This window comes from Camelina sativa, chromosome 19 (assembly GCF_030686135.1).
Source record: "Camelina sativa cultivar CO46 ecotype springtype chromosome 19, ASM3068613v1".
Lineage (NCBI taxonomy): Eukaryota > Viridiplantae > Streptophyta > Magnoliopsida > Brassicales > Brassicaceae > Camelina > Camelina sativa.
Window position 1 is genome coordinate 4,385,151 of NC_141898.1, and position 27,430 is coordinate 4,412,580.

Sequence of the window (27,430 nt, forward strand, 5' to 3'; positions counted from 1 at the left end):
ACACAAAGATGTGTTTTTAGTTTTGAATACGTTTTGCACCATTTCCTGGTGCTCTACCAATGTCCGTTCATGAAATTACAATTTATCATTCACATTCCTATCCAAAAAAAAAAACTACAATTTATCACTAGAATATTAGTTTACAAATTCCCCCAACTCAAGTTTTGTAAGATTTGACAAATTCCACCACTTCTATGTCGGTGCTTAACTTTCAATATTTAACCACCTTTAAAACCTAAGTCAATCTGCAAAACATAGCATGTTGCCTCCTCCACCACTCAAGAGGCGATAAAAAAACACCTATAAACATTAGGTTATTCCCAACTCAGGGTTATAAGAGGGGTTTTAATAGAGAAGGAAAAAAAAAATCAGAATAAAGAAAAAAATATAAGAGAGACTCTAATATTGCATATTCGATTATGGTTTAAGAGCTCGTACGTGTCGAGTGTTCGTTGGCTGGACAAAAAAATAGAAGAACCAAAAAAACATTTGTTTCTCCGACCAAAAAAAAAACATTTGTTCGACGATTACAATTTTTTCTCTCTCGATCTCTCCCTCTCTCGATCTCTCTCGCTGTTTCTCTCTCGATCGAAGGCCATTCTTGACAAAAGGAAGGAGAAAGATATGTTACAACTATGGAATCATACGCGAATGTGGAGAAGAAAAGGGAAGCCGAAGGGATTTAATCTCAGAGGCGAATCGGATGATATTGATTTGAGTTTGGAGTCGAGTCATTCAGATGAGGTTGAAGCAATTGGAAGCAAGGGTAAGTTTCTTTGTGTAGTAGGTTGAATTCACGAATAGTTAGTAGGGATTTGGGTTTATTCGATTTTGTTCGTAAATTTGGGATTAGGGTTGGTTGTTCTCATTTCTTTGTTTATGAATTTGTACTTTGGTTCATTTGATTCTTACCTCTTGGAGGATGCTTTGCTGGTCGGTGATGGTTCTGATGGATCGTTTTCTTCTCTTCCCTACATCTTCAGGTAGTGTTCTTTCTCTTAACCGATTTTTTCTGTCTTTCTATATAAGTGAAATTAAATATCTTTGTCTCTTTGATGCAGGCAGTCGAGGTACAAGGATTAATGTGTGGGAGGGTTTGAAGAGAGAAACATCAGGTTATTAACTGGTCTCTTGCCCTATATCTCTGTTGGTTTCTCATGTTCCATCGTATTTGTGATGTGTTTTTCAGATTCTCTTGATGTGTTTTATTGTGTGTTCTTTTGCTTGGATAGGTTTTGGTTATTCTTTTGAATGTGTTTCTTGCAGTTTAAAACTGTTTTGGTTTACTATCATGTTGTGTTGTCTTAATCCGACAAGGTGAGACAACCTTTTTTATAAATGTTTTGGTTTAAAACTGTTTTGGTTTACTATCATGTTGCAGTAATTGGCTTCTCTTGTGTTTGTTGATCTTGTGTATGTGGTTTTGTGTTTGTAATCGGCTTCAGCTCTATTAAAGTTTGGCCATGTTTATAAAGCAAGAGAGAAACGGGTTAGTGTGTGTCTCTTTTTACAATCAATGTTGTTGTTTTTGAGTTATTCACATAAAGATTTGTCGGAGATGCTGTTGATTTGATGTCTTTCTTCTTGTTGGGTTGTGAGAATTTTAGGTGTTGTGTTGTGTTGTGTTGTTGTCGTTGATAGTTTCGTTTGTGACACTTAAACACAAGTGCTTGGTAGGTAGTTGTAATAGTTAAACACTTATTGTGAATGGTTTAGTGAATCGTTTTACAACATGGTTCTGTTCTTATAACATGGTTTTGTTCTTATAACATAGTTATGTTCTTATAACATGGTTCTGTTCTTATAACATAGTTATGTTCTTATAACATGGTTCTGTTCTGTATTTAATTCTTATCTCATGTATTGTTTGCTTATCCTTGGCAGGTTTACGTTCTGCTCTTCCCGTGAACCTTGTGATCTCACGTCGGCACAAGAGAACGAAATTGGTTTGTGGTTCTGCTCTTCCCGTGAACCTACAGCTGTCACGTCGGCACAAGAGAACATAAGTCTTTGTGTTTTTCCTTCCCGTGAACACGTTTTGTGTTTTTCTTTCCACAATTGTTGTTCAATAAACTTGTATATATAGCAAACTAGAATCGGTTACTCTTGATTGTAAGCACTCTCATATTCAGCCTGCTTTATTCTCAAGTTTCAAATATTTTCTCATCCCAACTCACTCTCAAACAAGTACAGGTTTTGTTTTTATCTCACCAAACCACAAATTTTCTTACGATTTTAAACCACAAATTTTTGGAGATACAAGTCTATAAAACGATTGTTCGGACTTATCAAACACTCACCAATTCACTCTCTATCTTATCAAACACTTTATATCTTTTATTTCACTTTTCTTCTAAAATGGCATCTTCTTCACACAATAATTTTGATGACACCATTGATGAATGCTTAAATCAAGTTTGTGACCAAATTTCCAATCAAGTTTGGCAATCTCTTCTCACTCCACCTGTTCAATATCAACAACCACCCAATCTAATTTGGTTTGGTTGAGAATATTTGGGCAAAATTTGGAGAATACAATTAAGCATTTCCTTTTTTATGAATTTTACATTTCTTTTATTATGTTTTAATGTTTTCCTATGTTTAAAATTTTATGAAATACAATAATTTAAGAACCCCTAAAATATATCCCCATTGGGGTTGCTCTACATGACATAAGTTTTCCACCACTTTCTTTAACACTCGTATCCTCGTCCCCTATTTTTGCAATCTTGGGGTTTTTTTTCTTCGATAAATCACACAATTCCAAATACTGTTGAGTTGATTTTTCAATTTCCATCAAAATAGAAAACGTATAAACGGTTTAGAAAATTGATTTTATACTTCATAGAACCGATTGCTATATGCTTAAGCTTATTTATAAAACGTCTTATATGATGAAAGAAGACGTCTTATAAAACGTCTTCCTCTTCTTCAGCTTTAAAAAATGTCACTCCTATCAGTACTTTCTACTACTCATATTGACTTGTTCCCTAATCATGTCTTCTTAGCCATTTTTGCGATTCTCATATCCGGTTTAGTTATAAACCATTACGTACCGGAGACACAATTCGATCGAACCGCATAAAACTCCCGCCAGGCCCACTAGGATGGGCCGGTGATCGGAAACTTGTTTCAGTTTACTCGATCCGGGATACAGTTTTTCGAGTACCTGGAGGAGCTCGTAAAGATCTACGGTCCAATCTTCACTCTCAGGCTAGGGACTCGAACAATGATCATCATCTCCGACGCGAGTCTAGCACACGAAGCATTAATCCAACGTGGAGTTCAGTTCGCGACCCGACCCGTCGAAACTCCAACCCGGAAAATCTTCAGCTCAAGTGAAATCACAGTCCACTCCGTGATGTATGGACCCATGTGGAGGTCATTGAGATGGAACATGGTTCAGAACACGCAGAGCTCGAAGGACCAAATCCGAGGCTAGAGACAACCAAGGACTCGTCTGGGTTGCCTTTTGGTGCTGGACGTAGGATCTGTCCGGGGATGGGAACGGCGACGGTACACGTGCATTTGATGACAGCGAGAGTGGTTCAAGAGTTCGAGTAATTCGCATATCCACCGGATAGCAATGTAGATTTTGTCGGGAAGTTGGTGTTTGCAGTTGTGATGAAGAAGCCGTTGAGAGCCACGGTCAAATATAGGGTTTAAACAATAAAAGCTGCGGGATTAATTAGCATATGAACATTTGTAAACTCATGGACACTCCAATATTATTCAACAAACACTCTCATGTCAAAACTGATCATATATGGTACTCATATCATGTTTTGCATTCATGATTTTGTAGGAATCTGTTGTATACGAAGGTAAAAACTTAACTATGATTTGTAATTAAAGCATAAAATGGTAATTTGGTAGAGAATCGACATTAGTCTCGGTGCAGAGGTTTAAACTTAAAACTTGTAATTAAGTTGCATGCATCTCAAAAGATTGATGTAACAACAACATTACTTTGGTGAGGAGATGAAAAGAACTCATAATTTTGAACTGAAAAAGTAAACGATGACATGCAAGATCACGTTCGGAGATAATTTTTTAAAAAAACCTGTATTACCACTTGTCGTCATAAAAGACAAGACTTTAAATATGCGTCGTACTTCTTGTGCATACCAAAAACTTCAGCCTCATAACATTAAATGAGATCCCAATCACAAAACCGTTTTACTTTAAATTCTCCTCACCTAAATTATCATGCTCTCCTCTGTTTTTATACCTTTTCCTCTGCTTCTTCCCTTTTCATTCCAAATCCTCCCTATAGCTACAAAGCAAAACAAGAATCTAAAAATGTCTCTCTTTCCTTTTACTACCACTTCATTTAACATCTCTCCTTCACTATTCTTCACCGTCCTCGTATCCACTTTGGTTCTACTGATCCTCACGCGTAGGAGCTCTAAATCAAAGCGCGTAAAGCTTCCTCCAGGTCCTCCGGGTTGGCCAGTTGTCGGGAACCTCTTCCAATTCGCTCGCTCCAAAAAGCAATTCTACGAGTACGTTGATGATGTAAGGAACAAATACGGTCCTATCTTCACGTTGAGGATGGGGAGTCGAACGATGATCATCATCTCTGATTCAGCTATCGCCCACGACGTCCTCATTCAACGCGGACCAATGTTCGCAACCCGACCTTCCGAGAATCCGACCAGAACCATCTTCAGCTCCAACACATTCACCGTCAACGCTTCGGCTTACGGACCCGTGTGGCGGTCCTTAAGACGGAACATGGTACAGAACATGCTAAGCTCGACAAGGTTCAAAGAATTCGGGTCGTCGAGACAATCCGCCATGGATAAACTCGTGGAGAGGATCAGATCAGAAGCTAAAGACAACAACGGTTTTGTCTGGGTACTAAGAAACGCAAGATTCGCTGCGTTTTGTATTCTTTTGGAGATGTGTTTCGGAATCGAAATGGACGAAGAGTCGATTTTGAACATGGATCAAGTGATGAAGAAAGTGTTGATCACGCTTAACCCAAGACTCGATGATTACCTCCCGATCCTTGCTCCGTTTTACTCCAAGGAGAGAGCAAGAGCTCTGGAGGTTCGTCGTGAGCAAGTTGATTTCATCGTTAAGTTCATCGAGAGACGACGGAGAGCGATTCAGAATCCGGGGACTGATAAAACGGCGTCGTCTTTCTCGTATCTTGATACACTCTTTGACCTTAAAATCGAAGGTCGTAAAACGACGCCGTCTAACGAAGAGCTCGTGTCTCTCTGCTCGGAGTTTCTCAACGGAGGTACTGATACGACGGGGACGGCGCTCGAGTGGGGTATAGCGCAGCTGATCGTGAACCCTGAGATTCAATCTCGGCTCTACGATGAGATTAAATCAACGGTTGGAGATCGTAAGGTTGAGGAGAAAGATGTGGATAAAATGGTCTTTTTACAAGCAGTCGTTAAGGAGATTCTCCGGAAACATCCGCCGACTTATTTTACGTTGACTCATTCCGTTACGGAGGAGACGACGGTCGCAGGTTACGATGTTCCCGTTGGGATTAACGTCGAGTTTTATCTCCCTGCTATTAATGAGGATCCGAAGCTTTGGTCTGATCCGAAGAAGTTTAACCCGGATCGGTTTATTTCGGGTAAAGAGGAAGCGGACATAACCGGTGTAACCGGAGTTAAAATGATGCCGTTTGGTGTTGGCCGTCGGATTTGTCCGGGTCTAGCGATGGCGACCGTACACGTGCATTTAATGCTAGCGAAGATGGTTCAAGAGTTTGAGTGGAGCGCTTATCCGCCGGGAAGTGATATTAATTTCGCCGGGAAATTGGAATTCACGGTGGTGATGAAGGAACCGTTGAGAGCCATGGTTAAGTCAAGAGCTTAAAATTTGTTTGTTTTTCCTTTCTTAATTTTTTTTGTTTGATTATGAAAACGTTGTGTGCTGCATACATTAAAGGGAACCTATAGTTTTGAAATTCGTCGAGGGCTTTGTACTTTGTAGAATGCTCAAATAATAATAATATTATTATTTTTTGTAAAACTGAGCTAAGTTGATATTGTGTTTAGGCACCACATAATAACAATCATAATTTGGTTACCTACAACGAAAATATCAACCAAAAAGTAATAAAGCTAAGCTATCTAAATATCTCTCTTCAAAAATGTTCGATGATTAATCTTTTGATAAGTCTAATGTTTTCACTTTTCACGATGCAAAAGCGAACATTAAACATCTGTCTAACACGTAACCTTATGAATTACTCATCACGATTTGGAACGGGAATATGATATCAATAAAGGATTTCACATGAGAAAGGACAACATCACATGATGTGGACTTCCATTGAGTCGACGTTTAAGAGGCCACATACATGCACGTGAAATGTGTGGTGTCGGAAGTCGACGTTTTTAAGAGCCGACCAAATTAGCTCAGATTATATATAACTTGTTGGGTGGGCTTGCTTTGCTTAATTTATGCTGGGAAAGCCCATCATCTTAGCCCAATAGCAAATACCACAATTATCACCTCTCTTTCTCGCTCATTCGCTCATTCTTCTTCATCTTCTTCATTCGAGCATACTCTCAATCAATCCTCTTCCTCGCTTTGTTGCTTTGGGTAAGCTTCTTCCAACAATGAATGCAACTGATCTTTGGGGAGAAATCGAAAGTTCTGAGAGGTACTTCTGATAATTTCCTTAAAAATTCTTAACTTTTGTTATTTGCTATTTTTTGCGAATTTTGGTTTCCGTACTTGGCGATGCGTATAATGAGAACTGCAAATTTACCCAGAAATAGTGTTCACATGAATCATCTGTTCTGGTTTTTATTCAATTATGTATAAAATTTTTCAGAAAGACCGATTCACCTCATACTTGATGAGAAACAAGTTCAAATGAAGATGCTTATGATGATTTTTGCTCAGTACTAATTTCGATTGCTCTTTGTTTGATGGGTTTAGTTACCTCGTGTGCTCTATGTATGAAGAAGCAAAGTCATCATCGTCCTCCACACTGAAAACAATATTTGGAAACATTGATGTTTTATCTGAGGAGAAAGCTCTTGGTGATCACCAATTGCATGATCTGTTGGAATCTGCTGGTATGGTTTTAGTCCAATCCTTGCATGGAATGGGAAGGTATGTTTCCTTACTGTATTTTCAGATTATCTAGTTTGAGACTAGTTTATCTTTTGGGCTCTTGCTTCTGTTTGGAATTGGATGCTTTAAGGAGGTTTAGAGTTTTGGGCTCTGTGATTGGTATTTTCCAACAAATCCCTTTTTTTTATGCAGGACAGTTGAGATTGTAAACGAGTTGAGAAATGTGTTTGGCGAAATTGCAGCTATCCCTGTTCAAGTTCTTCTCACTGGGTATCTTTCTTGTTCTGAATCTTTCACAGTATTTAAGCTTACTACGCTTGAAAAAGAGTATATTTAGTTCTTTCTGTAGTAGATAGGTTTCAGAACTAGGAGTATGTGACATTCATAACCAAAGAGGCGAGTGATAGAAACTAATTTGTTGTGAACCACAAAATAAGCTGTGTGATAAATAAGAGTCAAAGTATGATAGGACAGTTGAGAGGAGCTTTATAGTTTTCGGCTCTGTGATAGGTATTTAACAACAAAATACTTGAGAGGTCGTATTATTTGCTCACTTTTACTTATTAGGGGGAGTACAATACTGTTCTCTGAATCCATTAGCATAGTAAATATAGTCACAGAACAATGTTGTATATATCAAGTTTATTGATCTTCTCTCTTTTTTTCCCCCTTTAGAATATGCCTTCAAATATCAAATGGTTCCTACTCGGGTGTAAGTGAGATTCTGCAAGAGTTTTTTAGCATATGGGTTTACAAAGACAACCACTATATCCTAAATGATGCTAGAGTAAGTGCAAAAGGGCTCCATGGGAAAATATCTTTGGATATTGATGAGTTCTTAGAAGTTGTAGAGCTGTATACCTTTGGAGTTCTTGCAAAAGTTTCTGATGACGTGGGCCTAGCCATTCATGGGTTGAGAAAGCTGCATTGCCTGAGGATAGACGACAGGTACTATTGAATCTTTTCATGAGTTGTGTATAAATTTGTAAATGTTTTCCTCCTACTAAGATGCTACACTCGAATTTCTGCTTCAGGGGCTTTTGGAAGATTACATTCTTTACTGTCCCTCAAAACAGCAAACGTTCCAGAGGCTAGTTCTTTAGAGGAAGATTCCAAGGATTCTTCTTCTTATGCCGTAGTGAATAAGCCCAAGGATTCCAAGAATAAGATTGATTCTGGCCTGAAACTCTCTAAACAACATGAACCTTCGCCACTTTGGTCATCCCATCCTCTAAGCGTCAAGCTTGGTAATACCCAATTTAGCATGTCCAAGGGAAAGGTTGCTATAAGCCTTGTTGGATTAATCATATGTTATGCTTTGAAGAGAAAACGAGCTGCTTTAATACGGTAAGAATTCCTCTAAGCTTGTTTCTGAACATCGGTATGTGATGAAAAAATACATTGTGAACCACAAAATAAGCTGTGTGTGCTTGTTTACTTGTTTTAGGATCATTCGCAGACAAATGGAGTCCACAAGAAAAACATTTGTAGATTTCTGGAAGCTCTCGTTTTCATACCAAGTGAATCCTCTTGCAGCAATTCAATCCATACCAAACAGCACAACATGAGACAATTGATGCACAGTAAGATGGATCAAAAACCTGATTTTGCATTGAAATAAAGCTGCATCCTTTTTAGGTTTCGGCTCAGGCTTTAGCACAACCTATATTTTAGTTACTCAAAGGTCTGTTGTATAATTAGATCCTGTGTCTCGAAAATGTCTTTCTATGTTAAACCAACACTATCATATGTAATTTATCTTAACATTTTTGAAGTACATTTTTTTGCCATCCTCTCTTATCTTTGTATCCAAACAAGTCTCAATTAAATTATCTACAATTCTTACAACCAAACACAATCATTTCCTTATTTGATAATATTAATTTCAAATTTCCTAAAATCTATCTACCTAATTTAAAGCAATATATTAGATTAAAATATAATTCTCTTTTCACTTTTATTTAATTTTATCTTTAATTATTTGAATTACTATTTAATACGTAAAGTTAAAAAAAAATATTAGATTTTTTTTCAGCATATGATGTGATTTGAATTTTTATAAACGGATATATATATTTTAAAAATCTATCTTAACATTTTTGAAGTATATTTTTGTGCAATAATCTTTTTTGAAATTATTTTCCAAAAAACCATGGTCTTAAACACTATTAATCACCATAAATTTGATTTTGATCATATTTCAATGTATTTTTGACCATGGTTTAAGACCATGCACAAAACCATGGTCTTAAACTTTTTTGATTTTAATCATAGTTCATTGTATTTTTGAAAGTACACATATTTATTGTTCTTTCAAAGTCAATCCATATAATTTTATTAACAAGTACTGATAATTATTGTAAAATCACCATATATATAAGTGCATTGATATTACAAAACAAAAAAATTTACTATGGGGTAAATTTTGCAAATACAACATATTATATATAATATTCTAATATTTATATTAACTAAATAAAACATGATAATATTAGTATACTAACTTATTTAAATGATTTATGAAAACGAATAGACCCGTGGTGTACCACGAGATAAATCCTAGTATTAAAGGTAATATACCAAAGCTATCTCAAATACATTTTCATACATTGGTCCAAAAACTTACTTTTCCTCAGCTCATCCTCTTAAATCAGACTGATATCATTGAATAACTGTATAAATTTTAGTTTGCACGCATATTAAGTTTGATCTATATTGCCCCATAGGCTCATACCTTATAAAAATTGATAGTGAAATGAACCATTGGATAAACTTTTCTTTTTATATATAAAAAAAATCATACGATAAACTTGGCGAAAATATATAGAAACTAGATAGAGACCATATCTAGGAATATATATATATATATATTTGAAGAGAGAAAGCAAAAAAGCAAACGAAAACATTAAACAGCAATCAAAGGCACTGCACCACACCTTCTTCCTTAGAGAGATCACAAACACAATGGTGATGCCGGACGGCTTTCCAGGGGATTTGTTAGAGGAGATACTTTGTCGCGTTCCGGCCACATCTCTGCAGAGGATACGATATAGTTGCAGACTATGGAACAACATATGCGACACTAGGAGATTCACAAGAAAGCACTTCCGTAAAGCCCCGAAGCAGTGTCTGATTCTCATGATGAACGAGTTTAGGGTTTCTTCGATGAGCCTTAACCTCTTTAAAAATCCATCTGTAGAGGCCACACGTGCACTTAGCTTACCCGACCCTTGTTTTAGTTCAGAACAATTCGAGATTTCCAAAGTCTCACACTGCGAGGGCTTATTACTATGCACCAACGTATACCAAACTAGAATCGTGGTTTGGAACCCGTGTACTGGTGAATCCAGATGGATTCAAACCGGACAAACTGGCGGCACCTGTGCTCTTGGATCCTTACCATGACAAGAATTCTCACGGTAAGAGCTACAAGATACTGTGCTATAATATGGGTAAATTTTACCCCAGACCAGAATTCGCAATTTATGAGACCAACTCTAACTCATGGAGGACTATTGATACAACCCTTGAGTGCCACGTAGAACATAGTGAGTTCTGCGTGTCTTTGAAAGGAAATACTTATTGGGTTGTTTCAGCTGTAGAACAGAAACAGCTTGGCGTATTCTTACTTGCTTTTGATTATACAACTGAAACATTCAGACGTCTGTGTCTTCCGTATCAGTGTCCTAGTTTTGAAGTAGTGTCTCTATCAGTTGTTAGAGAAGAGAAGCTTTCGGTGTTGTTGCAACGCGACGCTGGATCAATGACAGAGATATGGTTGACAAATAGGATTGGTGAGACCAAACCGGTGTCGTGGAGCATGATCTTACACATACCACCAGGTGTCCCGCCCGATTTTAATTTCTTTACCGGCGTAACTTTCTTGGTCGATGAGGAGAAAAAAGTCGTCGTGTGTTGTGATAAATACATGGTAACTGACTTACACGGCAAAACCTTGGTCCACATTATTGGATGGGGCCATTTAGTACAAATTGATTTTGGATTTGTTGAGTGTTGGCCATTTTTGTTTCATTATGTTCCAAGTTTGGCTCAAGTGTAAGACCCAAACTTTTTTTTTCTTTCTCTTTTCCGGAATTCCCCTTGTTTTCTTTCTTTTTTTCAGTGTTACATCATGGTCGTCAATAAACTGATATTTTCACTATATATAAGAAATGTCTTTTTTTCTTTTCTTTTAGTATTATGATCAGAAAGATCTCTATTGTCGCTTCTAGATCTTTTTTTGACATATACTTCACTTTATCCAGTAACTTCGTATATTTACAACAAAACTGACGATCGACAAACCACTAAACTAGCTATCTTCAACCCTCTTTATATATACGACTTCCACATGTTCAACTATACCAAAATGCTATGGTCTATCAATGCAAATTAATATGCATATACAGAAAAACTTTAGGTTTGTTGTCATGTTCATAAGTATTACTTTCAAAAAGTGGGGATTTTATGGCCTATTTGATTGTCGTATTGTGTAGGTTTTTGTTATATAAGAAAAATTAGGTCTGTATACACACTTTCTCTTTTAAATAATGTTCTTCATGAGTTCATGAATATGAATTGGCTATTATCAAGAATGCAACCAACTAAACAAATATATATATATATCAAAAAACGAAAACGCTCTCAGGCACTATTCTCGAGTCAAACTTCTCTGACGCCGGTGAAGTTCATGCTCGCCGGCGTCGGACGATTCCTTCCTCTCATAAGACTTCTCTTTATCTCTCGCTCTATCAGATTAGTCTTTTCCACCGTTTGATTTCGTCATCGGTGAGATCTTTTCCTTTTCAGTGCCTTTGCATCTCTCTTAGCCACTGCGAGGTAGTTTACGACGATCTTGTGGTTTCCCGGATCTGGCACTTTTATATCTTAGGCAAGCTCTCCCGTATTTCGGTGGTTGTCTTTGGGTCAGATCTATTCTCGGTGACAATCCAAAAGAGCGATTTTGTTGCTATCGTTGTTCCGACTCTCTCGATATCCCGCCTCTTTTGGCTGTAGCCGCAGTTCTCAAGACTCATGGTTTTGCTCCTTTGTCTTGGCTCTCGTAGTTCGCTTGACTCTCCCTGGATCAGATCCTTTCTCGGTCGATAGCCGAAGACCTAATTTGTTGTGTCTACACATTTATCTTATCGAAGTTTTCCCTTTTGATGTTTATCATGTCCAACCTGGGAGCTTGTGGTTTCCTCTGTGCTTTGCGGCCAAAGATTCAACCACTAACACTTGTTATCAGACAAAGCGATATCTCATGGTGGTCGTGGTTCCTCCTAGCCTGGTTGGCTTCTCGGAGTGGTCTGAGTTATTGACTGACGTAACCAGAGTTTCTGTGCTCGTAACCGGAGGTTCATGGCTCGAGAAAGCCGCCGCGGAAACAAGATTGCTCCAACAGCTACAGTCTCCTCCACCGGTGGAAATACTCCAATCATATCTACTTCTGGAATCTTTTTTCACCTTTCGCCGGCCAACTTTCCCACCGGTGAGAACTCTTCCAGGCCTCCAAGCTCTCCGACTTCTCATCTTCTGCCTCTCCGTGATGGAAACTGTGTCGAAGATGAAGCTACTTATGTCACCTTCCGATCTGCTTCAATTCCCAGATCGAGTTTATTACCTCTTTGGATCTGCCATGGGTCGCTTGCCCCCGTCATTTATCTCGTTTGCTCGTCTAGATCCAACGAATTCGCAAATCGCAAGAAGAGTCCCTTCCCAGTCGCAGCTGGGACCTATCCCAGGCTGGAATTTTTCACCGACGCTCGTTGCTGTGTCGCCGTTTAGCCGCCGCATCCGCTGGTTTGCTTCTAAGACTCTTAGCCGAGGAAGAAGAGTCGACAAAATTGAGATGGACCAATTTCTCTCTTTCTGGTTTTTGGGCCAGACTTTAGTCTTCCCCTTATTGGCCTAGTCTTGCACAGAAAAATTCCTAAAAAATATGGATCAATTTCTGTTATCATGGTTTTGGAAGGAGTGCTTCTTTTTCTTGTTAATGGCCTCGACAAGATTCTATTTAGCTTTAATTATGAATAAGACCATGAATATGCAAATTGTACAAATTATTTGGCACAATTTAAATGTACAATCCTCATGGGAGAGACATATTTTGCCTTCCTCCTCTCACAAGGAGAGAAATGCCTCTATGGCTGACCCCAACTTATGGACTATTTTTGGTCCATTAATCTTGAAAGATCTAAAAGCTAATTGTTCCAATGGAGATACTTTAATTTTCTCATTTAATGAGAGTCATTTCACAAAAACTTTCTATAAAGAGAGATATTTTTCAAACTTTGGTTGGTGTTGTTGTCTCTCTTGTTCTTCCCTCATCTCGACTCCCTTGTCTACACGGTTTCTTCTTGATCCCCGCTCTTCGCTATCTACTCGATTTAGATCGTTCAACGTGGTGTGGCAAGGTGGCTTTATTTTAGATCTTTTTTCCGGCACTCGACTCTTGGGAACTTGTTCCCAACCTACATGATGCCTCTCTTTTCAGGGAGCTGAAGATTCATCATCTTTAGTGCGAGTTAGGTTTTTAAAAACCCGTCGGAATCTTTGTATTCCAGTGTGGCAATTTGTCGTTCTGCGGCCAGTGATTTGGTCTTGGTCAGCTTCCCGTCACTTCATGTGGCATTTCTACTTGGTGGATCTTACTATCTTTATGGTTTTAGTACCTCTTTATCTTTATTTTAGTTGTTTGTACCTAGGCTTTCAAGCTTGCTATCTCTTATGTTGTAGCTTAATCCGGATGTTGTTCGCTTGTTTAAGCAACATACCGTGGTTTTCTAACCTCTTATGTAAGTTAGTTGGTTTTATCATGCTTCCTTTAGAAGTGAGTACCAAAAATCATTTAACTTAAATGAATGGAGAGTTTGTTGACAAATATATATATATATATATATATATATATATATATATATATATATATCAGGACTAAGTCAAATCCCAAAGGGGCTAAAACCCTTTCGTTAACAGTGTCGTCAAAACTCTGTTTTCTATATTGAAGGAGTATACAAAGTATCTGAGTATGTGTCATTTTTTTTTCATCTTTACAGCGAACTTCTAGTCGTCCAAGTTGATCTCAACAACACTGAAAAAATTCACCGTCTTAAAACTTGTTTGGTCCACAGACACTATTTTGTTTCCAGTTTAAGTACGAAAATTCATTTTCTAAATCAATTTTTGTTTTTAAAAGAGTATTGTTGTAAGCAGAGTATCTAAATCTTAAAACAACTGACCAGAGCTAGCTTCGGCTTTCTGAATCCAAAACGCTGCAGAGTGGTATTGAGAGAAGAGGAAGTGAAATTAAAAACATTAGCTTCTCTCTGGAACTTCATCAGAAGCTTGGTGGCCTCAAATCTAAAACTAAAACCCATTTTTTTGGTATACTAAAACTCCTTACATGCAACCTACAACAAGGCTACGAAGCTGATTGCATAAAAACGCACAGATCTCTACAACCGAGAAAACGCAAGAATTTTTTTCCAATCAAGCTGATTGAAGAAGATTTCAGATAGGAATGGATCAGGGGAATAATCATAATCCAAAGGAACAAGGGAGACAAAACGATCACCGGAATACAAGATCGGAGAAGAAGAAGCAATGCAAGATTCAGTTATCAAAAACGCTTCGCAAAACGTCGTCGTATTGCAATGTCTTCTTCCCACAAAATTGTGTGAAAAATCCTTCAAAAGTCCATCCTCGCGTGGGTCCAACCCGAGTTCTCAAATATTATTAGCGTACCACGTAACTAGTTGATCCCACAACAATACTCAAACGTTTTATACAAACTTATTTTTATAAACTAAACTTGCCATCGAAATTGCAAAAAATTGTGTGAAAATTCCACCCTCCCGTGTTTCGAACCCGCGTTCTCGGAAATTAACAGCGTACTACGTAACCAGTTGATCCCACAACAATACTCGAGTATTTTATACAAAATTATCTATATAAACCTAACTTGCAATCGAAATCGCAAATGAATTTGTTTCTTGCCTGAATTGTTTTGGCATTATGTACTCTTACTAGATCATAATCCGCGGTACACCGCGAAACAATTTTTTTTTATATTGTATTTTGATTAAATTTACATTTATCTAATTTTTAAATTTTGAAAATTTTCTATTGTATTTTGATTTAAATTTTCATTATCTAATTTTAAAAATTTGAAATAATTCTTATTATAGAAGCACTAATTTTTGATTAGGACGGGTAATCATAACCCGTAATGTATTATAACCCTAAATTTTTTGATTATCAAGAGATCTAGCTCAAATAAACTAAAATTTGATTCTTCGTGGTATTGCCTCGCGGTATACCGCAGTAATCACATGTACTCGTAGTAATAATTAAAGATCGATAATCAAATTTCCTGCTAATCACATGTACTTGTAGTATTGCCTTGCAGTATACTGCAGTTCCTAGATCTGTGTTCCTGTAATGTCATATAACCCGTCATACTTTTTTGTTGGACTAATTTTAGAAGCATTATCGATACAATCTATATTTGTAGAGTAATATATGTCCGTTTTTTTAAATTTGAGTCATAATATATGTAGAAAAATTTAGATTTTTAATGAATTCATGTATTATATGATGATTCAAAAAAAGTAAAAATAAAAGAAAACTAAGATGAAAGAAGAATCAAATTTAAATTTTAAACAAATATTACCTTTAATTGTTTTTCTATAATTTTAAATAGAATCATGAGTTAAATTTATTAGTGAATATTTAAGGTAATAAATTAATGATTTTAACAATAAATGATGGCATGTAAATAAATTCAACTCTAGTCGTAGTTTTATTTACACGGGCCTTTTTTGGGCTTTCCGAAAAGCCTCTTGTTTTTTCTACTTCGTCTTCTTTTTCCTATACGAAATACAAAAACAAATATATAAAAGTCGTTCCCTCGTTTTACAGAACAAACATATTATCTCACAAACTCATCATCTTGGACGGTTCAAGAATCAAGATCATCATGGCTAATCCATGGACTAAAGACGACTTCCACAGGTTCAAGATGGCTCTTTCTCAATTCCCAGCCGACAAGGACGGTAGCTTCGACCATATATCCAACTACCTCGGCAGAACCCTGGAGGAAACGATCCAGTTCTATTCAGAGCACATGGTTGAGAAAGACGACGAGAATCGGGTTGAGAAAGACAACGAGAATCAAGCCACGATAACACTTACTCATCCGCACGATAACAAGTGGGAGAGAATAGCATTATCTCTCAAGGTTCCTGTACAAGACTTGAAAGATTACTACTTTTTCTTGAACAAAGACCTGAATGCGATCACCGCCGGTTACGTTCCACCGAACTACTTTCGCCACAACAACAGGACTACGCTCGGTTCTACATCTAATCTCCCGTTCCATTCTGACTCAGGTTCACCGAGGTAAATACATATCAAGATAGCTTAATAGTGATGTTAATATAACGTGATTCTTATTAATCTATCTCTCTTTCTTTAGAGTGACTGTTCCAACTGGTACGGGAGCGGAAGGTATAACTCTTGTTTCCCCAGAGCCTCAAAACCCTGTTTTACCCAACACATCGTCAATAAACTGATATTTTCACTATATAAGAAATGTCTTTTTTTCTTTTCTTTTAGTATTATGATCAGAAAGATCTCTATTGTCGCTTCTAGATCTTTTTTTGACATATACTTCACTTTATCCAGTTCTTGGGGTTTTGGTATTGCTGCTACACGGACAAGTAACTTCGTATAGTTACAACAAAACGGACGATTGGCAAACCGACTAGCTATCTTCAACCCTCTTTATATTTACGACTTCCACATGTTCAACTATACCAAAATGCTATGGCCGAACAATGCAAATGAATATGAATATACAGAAAAACTTTAGGTTTGTTGTCATGTTCATAAGTATTACTTTCACAAAGTCATAGATACCCTATTTGATTGTCATATTGTGTAGGGTTTTGTTATATAAGAAAACTTAGGTCTGTAGACACACTTTCTCTTTTTAAACAACGTTCTTCATGAGCTCATGAATATGAATTGGCTATCATCAAGAATGCAACCAACTAAACAAATATATATATCAGGACTAAGTCAAATGACTCAAATCCCTTAGGGGCTAAACCCTTTGGTTAACAGTTTCACTACTCTGTTTTCTATGATAAAGGAGTAAGCAGAGTATGTGTCATTTTGTTTTCATTTTTACAGTAAACTTCTAGTCGTCCAGATCTCAACAACACTGAAAAAATAACTGTCAAACTTCCTTAAACTTGTTTGGTCCACTGTCCACATACACTTTTTTCCAGTTTAAGTACGAAAATTCATTTTCTAAATCAAATTTTGTTTTTAAAAGAGTATTGTTGTTAGAAACCAAAAACTAAATAAACTACCATTCAAGTTTGTTTTACAACTAAAGTCTAGACTAGAAAACCGCAACTATAAAACCTTAAACTAGAATCTCTCGTTAAAAAGCTTAATTATGATATATAGTTCTTCAAAACTTGTAAGAATATAATTCATCATAGCTTGGTAAACACCCACCATGAGCATCATCATCAAAAAGCCCCAAGTTGTCCTGGGAGTAGTATTGGTAATATTGATCCGGAGGAATTTGGTTACCGAAATGTTGCTGCTGGCCCATAGACTTCAAGTTGGATCCAGGAACGGTTACATTGTCCGCATGTCCCAGAGTCATGTCATGGATACTCGAGCGTTTCCCCTTCTTACTGTCAGAACTTTGCCTTACGAAATACTTCTGAGCATGGCTTGCCACTTGCATCGGGCTCCTTGTCTTCACAATTCCCTCGAGTTCCCATACTTCTCTAGACCATCCAGAAACAATCTGAAAATTATCATTAAATCAACCAAAGTCCATAACTAGCTAAGATCATCACATCAAAAATAATCATCTATCCAATTAGCAAATTAATAAGTGATATATTCGTTTCTCCTCCTAGCTCTAACCAAAAAAAAAAACCCTAGCTAATTCATCAATCCCTAGCAAGATTTAAACTGTTTAATTTGGACTTTAATTCCACAATCCAAAGAAATCCTTATTGATAAGTGTAAGACTAACCTATGTTCCTCTGATGACCAAGGAACTCCCTTTTTTCCCCTCGTACCAACAACTTGTTGTGATAGTAGTCAAATTCTGCAGCTCAAAATCACTTTCAACTCCAGTCATCGTGACGTGCTTCTGTTCTGTTTCTGCAAGTTGGCGAATCGAAGCAGTGACCTTACATGCTGCCTCTTCCACAATCGATTCCTTCCTGAGTACTAAGTAATATTTTGCAAACTCAAAAAAAGCAAAACTAATCAAAAGCAACTCAAGCTGACAATATGATTGCGGGATAAGAAAAGATTGGTTAAGGGGGATGAACAAAGGGATGAGCGACGCAACTAAACGTCGTAGTTTTATCTAAACGGGCCTTATTGGGCTTTCCCAAAAGCCCTCTAGTTTTTTCTACTTCGTCTTCATTTTCCCATTCGAAATACAAATATATAAAAGTCTTTCGCTCCTAACAGAACAAACGTCTTCTTCTTCATCTCTCACAAACTCATCATCTATCACAACGCATCATCTCTCACTCAGAAGATTCAAGATCGATCATCTTCATTATGGCTAGCCAAAGACCATGGACTGTAGACGATTTTAATAGGTTTAGAATGGCTTTGTCACAATTCCCAGCCGACAAAGAAGGTAGTTTTGAGGATATATCCAAGTATCTCGGCAGAACCTTGGAAGAAACGATCAAGTTCTATTACGAGAATCTGCTTGAGAAAGACGACGAGAGTCAAGTGGATGTTATGAATCAGTCGATGCAACTGTAAGGGTCTATTTCAACCATGAAATCTTTTAATTCTTGCTTTCTTCTCTTCTTGTTTAATTACTCACTACTTCTTCTGGTTTCTCTTATGAAGTACTCATCCGCACGATAATAAGTGGGAGAGAATAGCTTTATTGCTCAAGGTTCCTATTAATGACGTAAAGAACTACTACTTTTTCTTGAACGAAGACCTGAATGCGATCACCGCCGGTTACGTTCCACCGAACTACTTTCGCCACAACAACAGGACTACGCTCGGTTCTACATCTAATCTCCCGTTCCATTCTGACTCAGGTTCACCGAGGTAAATACATATCAAGATAGCTTAATAGTGATGTTAGTATAACGTGATTCTTATTAATTTATCTCTCTTTCTTTAGAGTAACTGTTCCAACTGGTACGGGAGCGGAAGGTATAACTCTTGTTTCCCCAGAGCCTCAAAACCCTGTTTTACCCAACACTTCGTCGACCCAACAAAAGAACAAGGGGCCGTGGACTCCGGAAGAACATAGGTAAGATACAAAGGTCTTACAGTATGTTTTGTATCAAATGTTACAAATTAACAATTTCATGTTAACAGTTTGATGTCAATTTACAGCAATTTCGTACGAGGATACGAAGCACTCGGCCCTAAGTGGAGCAACATCGCGAAGTATTTTGTGCCAACTAGGCGCGATTACCAAGTCAGGGATCATGGCAACACTTTCCTCAGCAAAAAAAACGGCAACACAAAGTTATCCTTGTGAATGGAATTCTCTGTTTTGTAGCTACTTAGAGCTCAGATAGATATCTTTGGATCATGCTGGAAAAGGTGTTTTATTTGCAAATTTAAGTGTGGAGAAAGGTGTTTTAATGAGATATTACAATGCTCCACTTACTGAGCCATTCTATTTCATGCGTATTCAAACTTCTTGTCACGTTCCACCGATTCTTCTTCTTCTTCTTCACCTCCCCCTTTCGAATTCCCCTAATTTCCCAATGAACATGAAATTGTCAGAAATGTGTTTGGCTTCATACATACCGGAGAAAACTCAAAAGCACAAGCACAAGGATACATCCTCATGTTTCACCTGCATGGTTCAAGAACGGAAGCCATAAATAATTATCCTTATGTCTTTTCCTGCACCACGCAAGTGATCATAGCATATATAATGTCATGTAAGATACAGGATTCATTAAATAAAGTTGCAAGAAAAGAAGAGAAGAAGAAAGCACTTCAACCACATCACTGTGGGCAGATGTCTATTGTCCAAGATAATAATGGGACATTAAGAGTCAAGGACGCAATAAAACACCGGAGAGGATTTTGAGCTATAACACAAAATCCAGACAAAAGAAAACCTACTCTAAATCAGGTATAGCAAATGATCAAGTACGGAAACATACCAGTGACCTGTAAAAGACGTCGTGGTGGATTCCTGTCAGACTGACGAGGGTTTGAATGAACTTTCAGCACCTATGTACACCACCCATAAATCAGAAATACATAAGATAAACAATGTAAAAGCTCAGAGCCTAACTAAATCAATATTAATCGCATAGCTCTGTCCCCAGGGTATAGCAACTGACCATTTTGTTAAACTTCTCAATAGTTGCCAATGGAATTGTTCCAAGCGGAATGACCTTTCTGGTTCCTTCACTCTTCACAAAGACAAACAAAGAATATATTGGCAAAGAAATATAGATAAAATGCATAAACTCAGCAGAATATTTGCGAACGGATGCACAAAAAAAATAAGAAACAGACCACTGTCTCCAAGTAAAGAAACTAAAGCAGACATACTACTAAGATTGCCTCCTCCCCAGGTCCAACCACCGTGTCTCTGTAGATTCCACGCATAGATATATCTTAATGATTAACACCATAAAATTGTAACACATCATCTTGTATTCCCCAACTGAATCAGTCAAAAAAGTTCCTGGATATTCAATACTCACCAAGAACATGATCTCCCATCAGACGATGTTGTACCGTGCATGTCTAAATAATCTCTAAGGCGGGAACAGCTCTCCCTCATTGCATGTATAGTGTCTATGCCAAAGAAAACAATCTGCAGAAAGAAACACCGTTACTAAAATCATGGAATTCCAGAAGATCAAGACTTTAAGCATCAAAATATTAACATCATTCACTAACTTCAGACTGAAAATAGTTTGACGATGATTCTGAGCCGCCTCCCATGGCTACATTTGCTAATGCATTTTTCCTAGGTCTTGCATCGGCAATATATAGCTTCCTATGAAGTAGAAAAAAAACAAGATGAGAAAAGTACATCTTTGTGAATAACAGAAGATAATCTCGTGTCCACCAAGACCAACAAGAGTGTGAATTTCCTTTTATAAGATGCATTCACAATCCACAACTTTAACTCTTTATAACGAAGCATAAAATACAAGACATAAGAATTAACCAGACTAAGGGAACATCAGAAGCTCACCTTCGTTCTCTCTTTGCATCAGCTAATTGAGAGCAGAATGCAGCAGCAAGTTTTTCATCAAAACTACTGTTGGAGTTGAAACAAATTAAACTTCAGAATCTATCACTTTGTGAACTTTGAAATCCAAAACTAAAACTAAACAATTATTCAAATGTCTCATCGTGAAATTGAAAGTCTGATATACCTCCTCATATTCATCATAAGACCCACAAGAGGTTGTGATGAGCGTGCTATTACAGCTCCACTTCCTGCAGTTGAGGCCAAAAAGCATGTCATTTGGAGACAATACCACCATCATTAAAACGGAAGCAGCCAAAATATATGCATTTCTACCTGGCTGACACCATGTGATCACAGGTAAACGACATCTTGCCCGGAAAGAACATGCCTGGAGCAGCTCTTCATCACTACAGCAACAGAGACTTGTTATTTTAAAACTTTCTAATTCTCAATAGGAACATGGTCTTGTTCCAATGCGGAAAAAGAGACATGCCAGATAAGTGAAGAGGATTTTTCTGGAAAGCTCTTCAAATATGAAGACAGTAGTACCCAAAGTCTAGAAGGGATAGATAAAGAATTTTTTTAAAATTCTGAAAAGATATCAGTGTCATACCTTATGGATTTTGGAACCATAAAGGCAAATGGGTGCGTCTGACACAAGTTATAATTGGAGTTTAAGTCACTTATCCGCCACAGCTCATTGGACAATGTGAACGAACCATCTTCAACCACATCACAGAATAAAATGCATAAACTCAGCAGAAACAGAGGAAAGACAAAATCATACCAAAAAAAGAATACGGAAGTTTGTCACCAACAAGGTTCCTGCCTCATCAGTGTTAATAAGCACAACTCCATAACCCTGTAAACAAGGTCCAGAAATCAGATAATAAGATTCAAAAGACAACTTCTCCATACAATTATCATGACACATAACAAATACAAGAGGAGCAAATTCCAAAAGTCGGATATGGTAACAAAGTTCCTAAAAAGGGAAATTCGAATAAAAAGAGATCACTTTGACCAACTCTTTTAAAAAAAAGCATACCTCGACGACGACCTTCTCCGATTCCAGCAAGCAACTCAAATTCGCAAAAGAGCCTGACCCTGAAACTGACTGCGGCGACCCATCAATCAAAAAGAGAGAAGAAACTTTAAGCAATCAATTCAATGCAATATGAGCATTTTTCGCATAGGAAAGAAAACGACATTCACGTGTTGTCTGTGTGAATTGTAGGTAAAAAGGGAAGAAAACGTGAGAAACCCTAAGAATCAGAGGAAGGCTGGGAGAGAGAGAATTGAATTACATCGAGTTTGGTCCATTCAAGCGTATCCCAACTACCCGTACCATCCATCATCTTCTCTGATCCCGAATAACCACGCAACGGCCTTCCTCTTCCTCGCCCAGACGGTGGTCTCGGCGGCGTCATCAAGAGAAGAAGAATAATGAGAGAAAGAGACGGTGGTGACGAAGCTTTCACCTGCCGAAGCTTTTGAGTAAGCTTCTTCCAAAAATGGATGCAATCGAACGTTCTGAGAGGTACTTCTGATAATTTCCTTAGATTCTTAGTTTTTTTTTTGTTGTTTGCTAGTTTTTGCGAATTTTGGTTTCCGTACTTGGTGATGCGTATAATGAAAAAGTCAAATTTATCCAGAAATTGGTGTTCGCATAAATCATCTGTTATTTTTTCAGAAAGATCGATTCATCTCATACTTGATGAGAAGTAAGCTAAAGTGAAGATGCTTATGATGATTTGCTCAGTACTAATTTCGATTGCTCTTTGTTTGTTGGGTGTATAGTTACCTAGTGTGCTCTATGTTATGAAGAGGCAAAGTTATCATCATCATCCATACTGAAAACAATATTTGGTAACATTGATGTTTTATCTGAGGAGGAAGCTCTTGCTGATCACCAATTGCATGATATGTTGGAATCTGCTGGTATGGTTTTAGCCCAATCCTTGCATGGACTCGGCAGGTGTGTTTCCTGAATCCATTTGAGGCTTTAAGGAGCTTTATTGTTTGGGGCTCTGTGATATGTATTTCCAACATTTTCCTTTTTTCATGCAGGACAGTTGAGATTGTAAACGAGTTGCGAAATGTGTTTGGCGAAATTGCAGCTATCCCTGTTCAAGTTTTTCTCACTGGGTATTTTTCTTGTTCTGAATCTTTCACAGTATTTAAAGATAACTACACTTGAAAAAGAGTATATTTGGTTCTTTCTGCAGTAGGTTTCAGAACTAGGAGTAAGTGACATTCATAACTAAAGAGGCGAGTGAGAGAAACTAATTTTAACTAAATACTTGAGAGGTCGTATTATTTGCTCACTTTTACTTATTAGGGGGAGTACAATACTGTTCTCTGAATCCATTAGCATAGTAAAAAAGTTACAGAACAATGTTGTATATATCAAGTTTATTGATCTTCCCTCTCTCTTTTTTTCCCCTTTAGAATATGCCTTCAAATATCAAATGGTTCCTACTCGGGTGTAAGTGAGATTCTGCAAGATTTTTTTTAGCATATGGGTTTACAAAGACAACCACTATACCCTAAATGATGCTGGAGTAAGTCTAAAAGGGCTCCATGGGGAAACATCTATGGATATTGATGAGTTCTTAGAAATTGTAGAGCTGTATACCTTTGGAGTTCTTGCAAAAGTTTCTGATGACGTGGGTCTAGCCATTTCATGGGTTGAGAAAGCTGCATTGCCTGATGATAGAAGACAGGTACTATTGAATCTTTTCATGAGTTGTGTATAAACTTGTAAATGTGTTCCTCCTACTAAGATGTTACACACTCAAATCTCTGCTTCAGCGGCTTTTGAGAAGATTACATTCTTTACTGTCACTCAAAACAGCAAACGTTCCAGAGGCTAGTTCGTTAGAGGAAGATTCCAAGGATTCTTCTTCTTATGCCGTAGTGAATAAACCCAAGGGTTCCAAGAATTATGAGATTGATTCTGGCCTGAAACTCTCTAAACAACATGAACCTACGCCACTTTGGTCATCCCATCCTCTAAGCCTTAAGCTTGGTAATACCCAATTTAGCATGTCCAAAGGAAAGATTGCTATAAACCTTGTTGGATTAATAATATGTTATGCTTTGAAGAGAAAACGAGCTGCTTTAATACGGTAAGAATTCCTCTAAGCCTGTTTCTGAACATCGGTATGTGATGAAAAAATACACTGTGAACCACAAAATAAGCTGTATGTGCTTGTTTACTTGTTTTAGGATCATTCGCAGGGAGATGGAGTCCACGAGAAAAGCATTTGTAGATTTCTAGAACTCAATCTACAAAAGATGGATCCTCTTGCAGCAATTCAATCCATACCAAACAGCACAACATGAGACAATCGATGCACAGTAAGATGGATTAAATAAATCTGCATCCTTTTTATGTTAGTTACTTAAAGTGTGTCGTATTGTTAGAGATCCAGTGTATGGAAAATGTCTTTCTATGTTAAACCAATACTAGCATATGTAATGGTCCAAACTTACTTTTCAAAGCTGTCTCAAATATTTTCAAACATTGGTCCAAACTTACTTCTCCTCAGCTCATCCTCTTAAACCACACTGAAATCATTGAATAACTGTATAAATTTTAGTTTGCACGCATATTAAGTTTGATCTATATTTCCCCATACCTTTTTCAATTCTAGTATGTTAGTTTTAGCCCGAATGCATATATGCTATATTTTTAAAAATAAAAATTTAACAGATTGTTCTTAATATCACTTTAAAGTAAACAAAATGAATAAATAGCTAGTGACTTTGAAAAATCGATAATGAAATGAACCATGTATAATGTATTGGCTTGTTTGAGCTATTGTTGTATTTTTGTTGTCAAAAAAAAAAAAAAAGAAGAAATGAACCATGCGATAAAATTTGGTGGAATTTAGAAACTAGCTACAGACCAGGAGGCAGGAGGGGTATACTATATATGAAGATAAAATCAAGAAATTGTGAGTGACTTACAAAAATTGATAGTGAAAACATTCGATAAACTTTTCTTTTTATATATAAAAAAAATCATACGATAAACTTGGCGAAAATATATAGAAACTAGATAGAGACCATATCTAGGAATATATACCATATATATATATATATATATATATATGAAGAGAGAAAGCAAAAAAGCAAACGAAAACATTAAACAGCAATCAAAGGCACTGCACCGCACCTTCTTCCTTAGAGAGATCACAAACACAATGGTGATGCCGGACGACTTTCCAGGGGATTTGTTAGAGGAGATACTTTGTCGCGTTCCGGCCACATCTCTGCAGAGGATACGATATAGTTGCAGACTATGGAACAACATATGCGACACTAGGAGATTCACAAGAAAGCACTTCCGTAAAGCCCTGAAGCAGTGTCTGATTCTCATGATGAACGAGTTTAGGGTTTCTTCGATGAGCCTTAACCTCTTTAAAAATCCATCTGCAGAGGCCACACGTGCACTTAGCTTACCCGACCCTTGTTTTAGTTCGGAACAATTCGAGATTTCCAAAGTCTCACACTGCGAGGGCTTATTACTATGCACCAACGTATACCAAACTAGAATCGTGGTTTGGAACCCGTGTACTGGTGAATCCAGATGGATTCAAACCAGACAAACTGGCGGCACCTGTGCTCTTGGATCGTACCATGACAAGAATTCTCACGGTAAGAGCTACAAGATACTGTGCTATAATATGGGTAAATTTTACCCCAGACCAGAATTCGCAATTTATGAGACCAACTCTAACTCATGGAGGACTATTGATACAACCCTTGAGTGCCACGTAGAACATAGTGAGTTCTGCGTGTCTTTGAAAGGAAATACTTATTGGGTTGTTTCAGCTGTAGAACAGAAACAGCTTGGCGTATTCTTACTTGCTTTTGATTATACAACTGAAACATTCAGACGTCTGTGTCTTCCGTATCAGTGTCCTAGTTTTGAAGTAGTGTCTCTATCAGTTGTTAGAGAAGAGAAGCTTTCGGTGTTGTTGCAACGCGACGCTGGATCAATGACAGAGATATGGTTGACAAATAGGATTGGTGAGACCAAACCGGTGTCGTGGAGCATGATCTTACACATACCACCAGGTGTCCCGCCCGATTTTAATTTCTTTACCGGCGTAACTTTCTTGGTCGATGAGGAGAAAAAAGTCGTCGTGTGTTGTGATAAATACATGGTAACTGACTTACACGGCAAAACCTTGGTCCACATTATTGGATGGGGCCATTTAGTACAAATTGATTTTGGATTTGTTGAGTGTTGGCCATTTTTGTTTCATTATGTTCCAAGTTTGGCTCAAGTGTAAGACCCAAACTTTTTTTTTCTTTCTCTTTTCCGGAATTCCCCTTGTTTTCTTTCTTTTTTTCAGTGTTACATCATGGTCGTCAATAAACTGATATTTTCACTATATATAAGAAATGTCTTTTTTTTTTTTTTTTTTTTTTTAAGTATTATGATCAGAAAGATCTCTGTTGTCGCTTCTAGATCTTTCTTTGACATATAATTCCCTTTATCCAGTTCTTGGGGTTTTGGTATTGCTGCTACACGGACAACTGGACAAGTAACTTCGTATAGTTACAACAAAACTGACGATTGGCAAACCAACTAGCTATCTTCAACCCTCTTTATATATACGACTTCCACATGTTCAACTATACCAAAAAGCTATGGCCAATCAATGCAAATTAATATGCATATACAGAAAATCTTTAGGTTTGTTGTCATGTTCATAAGTATTACTTTCACAAAGTCATAGATATCCTATTTGATTGTCATATTGTGTAAGGTTTTGTTATATAAGAAAACTTAGGTCTGTATACACACTTTCTCTTTTTTAATAATGTTCTACATGAGTTTATGAATTTGAATTGGCTATCATCAAGAATGCAACCAACTAATTAAACAAATATATATATCAGGACTAAGTCAAATGACTCAAATCCCTTAGGGGCTAAACCCTTTGGTTAACAGAGTACTCTGTTTTCTATGATAAAGGAGTAAGCAGAGTATGTGTCATTTTGTTTTCATCTTTACAGCAAACTTCTAGTCGTCCAATTTGATCTCAACAACACTGAAAAAATAACTGTCAAACTTCCTTAAACTTGTTTGGTCCACTGTCCACA

General features: G+C 37.3%; 4 protein-coding genes and 3 pseudogenes across 7 annotated transcripts; 6 read left to right on the forward strand and 1 right to left on the reverse strand.

Moving 5' to 3' along the window:
* The first annotated feature begins 365 nt into the window (after positions 1–365).
* LOC147920150 (uncharacterized) lies at positions 366–2,119 on the forward strand. 2 transcript variants are annotated; one of them, XR_015591105.1, is made up of 4 exons: positions 631–766; positions 922–983; positions 1,062–1,115; positions 1,885–2,015. XR_015591105.1 is itself a non-coding variant. In XM_087502033.1 (3 exons), the coding sequence occupies exons 1-3, from the start codon at positions 625–627 to the stop codon at positions 2,004–2,006; spliced, it is 318 nt and encodes a 105-aa protein (XP_087358159.1). In that variant the 5' UTR covers positions 366–624; the 3' UTR covers positions 2,007–2,119. The 2 variants fall into 2 exon arrangements, 1 of the variants encoding a protein (XP_087358159.1); XM_087502033.1 differs by lacking the exon at positions 922–983 and having other exon boundaries at positions 366–766; positions 1,885–2,119.
* A 1,789-nt stretch (positions 2,120–3,908) lies between these two features.
* Positions 3,909–6,000, forward strand: LOC104764770 (cytochrome P450 77A4). The gene has a single exon (XM_010488367.3). The coding sequence runs from the start codon at positions 4,210–4,212 to the stop codon at positions 5,842–5,844; it is 1,635 nt and encodes a 544-aa protein (XP_010486669.2). The 5' UTR covers positions 3,909–4,209; the 3' UTR covers positions 5,845–6,000.
* Positions 6,001–6,490: 490 nt separating this feature from the next.
* On the forward strand, positions 6,491–8,693 carry LOC104764771 (protein APEM9). Its single transcript, XM_087502034.1, is given in 7 exon segments — positions 6,491–6,637; positions 6,919–7,095; positions 7,249–7,326; positions 7,732–7,958; positions 7,961–8,014; positions 8,100–8,403; positions 8,504–8,693. Coding segments are annotated over 7 exon segments (1,005 nt in total). The 5' UTR covers positions 6,491–6,593; the 3' UTR covers positions 8,625–8,693.
* Positions 8,694–9,983: 1,290 nt separating this feature from the next.
* Positions 9,984–11,179, forward strand: LOC147920151 (putative F-box protein At5g47300 pseudogene; annotated as a pseudogene).
* An 8,711-nt stretch (positions 11,180–19,890) lies between these two features.
* Positions 19,891–22,926, reverse strand: LOC147920152 (phosphatidylinositol-3-phosphatase myotubularin-1-like). 2 transcript variants are annotated; one of them, XM_087502031.1, is made up of 13 exons: positions 22,615–22,926; positions 22,356–22,424; positions 22,126–22,169; positions 21,921–22,029; positions 21,641–21,714; positions 21,492–21,555; positions 21,308–21,373; positions 21,007–21,106; positions 20,808–20,920; positions 20,617–20,692; positions 20,439–20,510; positions 20,256–20,325; positions 19,891–19,939 (listed from the first exon to the last, which is right to left on the reverse strand). In XM_087502031.1, coding segments are annotated over exons 3-10 (567 nt in total). In that variant the 5' UTR covers positions 22,166–22,169; positions 22,356–22,424; positions 22,615–22,926; the 3' UTR covers positions 19,891–19,939; positions 20,256–20,325; positions 20,439–20,510; positions 20,617–20,691. The 2 variants fall into 2 exon arrangements, with proteins under 2 accessions (XP_087358157.1, XP_087358158.1); XM_087502032.1 differs by lacking the exon at positions 19,891–19,939 and having other exon boundaries at positions 20,653–20,692; positions 22,615–22,897.
* LOC104764335 (protein APEM9-like) lies at positions 22,822–24,846 on the forward strand (annotated as a pseudogene). The gene is made up of 6 exons (XR_015591627.1): positions 22,822–22,847; positions 23,108–23,285; positions 23,378–23,455; positions 23,759–24,033; positions 24,122–24,438; positions 24,539–24,846. The product of XR_015591627.1 is annotated as a protein APEM9-like (transcript).
* Positions 24,847–25,512: 666 nt separating this feature from the next.
* On the forward strand, positions 25,513–26,676 carry LOC109130777 (putative F-box protein At5g47300 pseudogene; annotated as a pseudogene).
* Positions 26,677–27,430: the final 754 nt, after the last annotated feature.